The sequence below is a fragment of the Sphaeroforma arctica genome, assembly GCF_001186125.1.
Source record: "Sphaeroforma arctica JP610 unplaced genomic scaffold supercont1.9424, whole genome shotgun sequence".
NCBI lineage: Eukaryota > Ichthyosporea > Ichthyophonida > Sphaeroforma > Sphaeroforma arctica.
The window spans coordinates 1-1,077 of record NW_014031134.1 but is presented as its reverse complement, the minus strand read 5'-3'; the positions used below and the strand labels follow the sequence as shown (position 1 = coordinate 1,077).

At 39.6% G+C, this 1,077-nt stretch overlaps 1 protein-coding gene across 1 annotated transcript; it reads left to right on the top strand.

The window, feature by feature from the left end:
* Positions 1-691: 691 nt before the first annotated feature.
* Positions 692-916, top strand: SARC_16976 (hypothetical protein; the record flags this gene model as incomplete). The annotated part of the gene is made up of 1 exon (XM_014288921.1): positions 692-916. A coding segment is annotated over one exon (225 nt), but the record flags the coding sequence as incomplete, so codon positions are not given.
* Between the last annotated feature and the right edge of the window lie 161 nt (positions 917-1,077).

The following is a 1,077-nucleotide window of genomic DNA, read 5'->3' as shown; positions in this document are numbered from 1 at the left end:
CGAATCCCTCCGGAATTGTAGCGGCAGTAAATGCGCTGCCTGCACTCGTGTGTGTACGTGGACCAATTACAGCCTCATCATAGCCTCCTTGATAGACGTCATTTCAGTTAATCCAGGAGAATTATTTTTGCTGTAGAGACCCTCATCCTTGGTATCGTCTGTCCAGACGTACCGAACCTTCACTCTAGGACCAACAAACCTCCGTGCCACAGCTGCGTAAATAGGACGTCTTTCTGAGTGGGACTTGGAGCGTACTAGACAGTCTAGAGATATTTGCATGAACGGTCTGCTCATTGTTTACATGTATTTACATAGTATGTACATATGTAGTACAAAAAATTGTCGTCTGAGAGGGCTACACACGAGCTTAGCAATTTGTATTTGTTTATCTATTTTTTATAAATGAATATTTTAGTCGAATAAAAATTGATATGAAAATCCCGCCAAAACTGATATATATATAATCCCGCCAAAAAAAAAGTTATCATTTCGCAGTGGAATGATTATGGGTAAGGGAGGATTGTGAATTTGTGAAAAATACTTTGTCTATGTGGCTGTATGTAAATACAATCATGTAAATTACATTCGACAGAGATATATATGGATTTGCCATATATTGTATATCCAATACATATTGTTTGCCCATCCCTACAATTCGCAAAGAACCAAGTAAGTGCGTAAACTTTGCATCATGTCGCTGTGGGTAGATAAGTATCGTCCCACTAAACTCGAGCAGATAGACTGCAATAAAGATGTGGCGCTTCGCCTGAAGAAATTAACTGAGAATGGCGATTGTCCACATCTGCTCATACACGGGCCTCCCGGAGCAGGAAAGCGCACGCAGATAATGTCCATGTTGAGAGATCTGTATGGTCCGGGTGTCATGAAAATCAAAATCGATCAACGACAGTATACGGTATGCTCAATCAACTTACCCACGAGTAGTTATTGACCAATAAGCTTACTTGCCTCCATTTCAATGTCCAAACACTTATTTTTGCTTTGCAAATATTATATATATATGTATATATATATATGTGTGTGTGTGTGTGTGTGTGTGTGTGTGTGTAGTATACA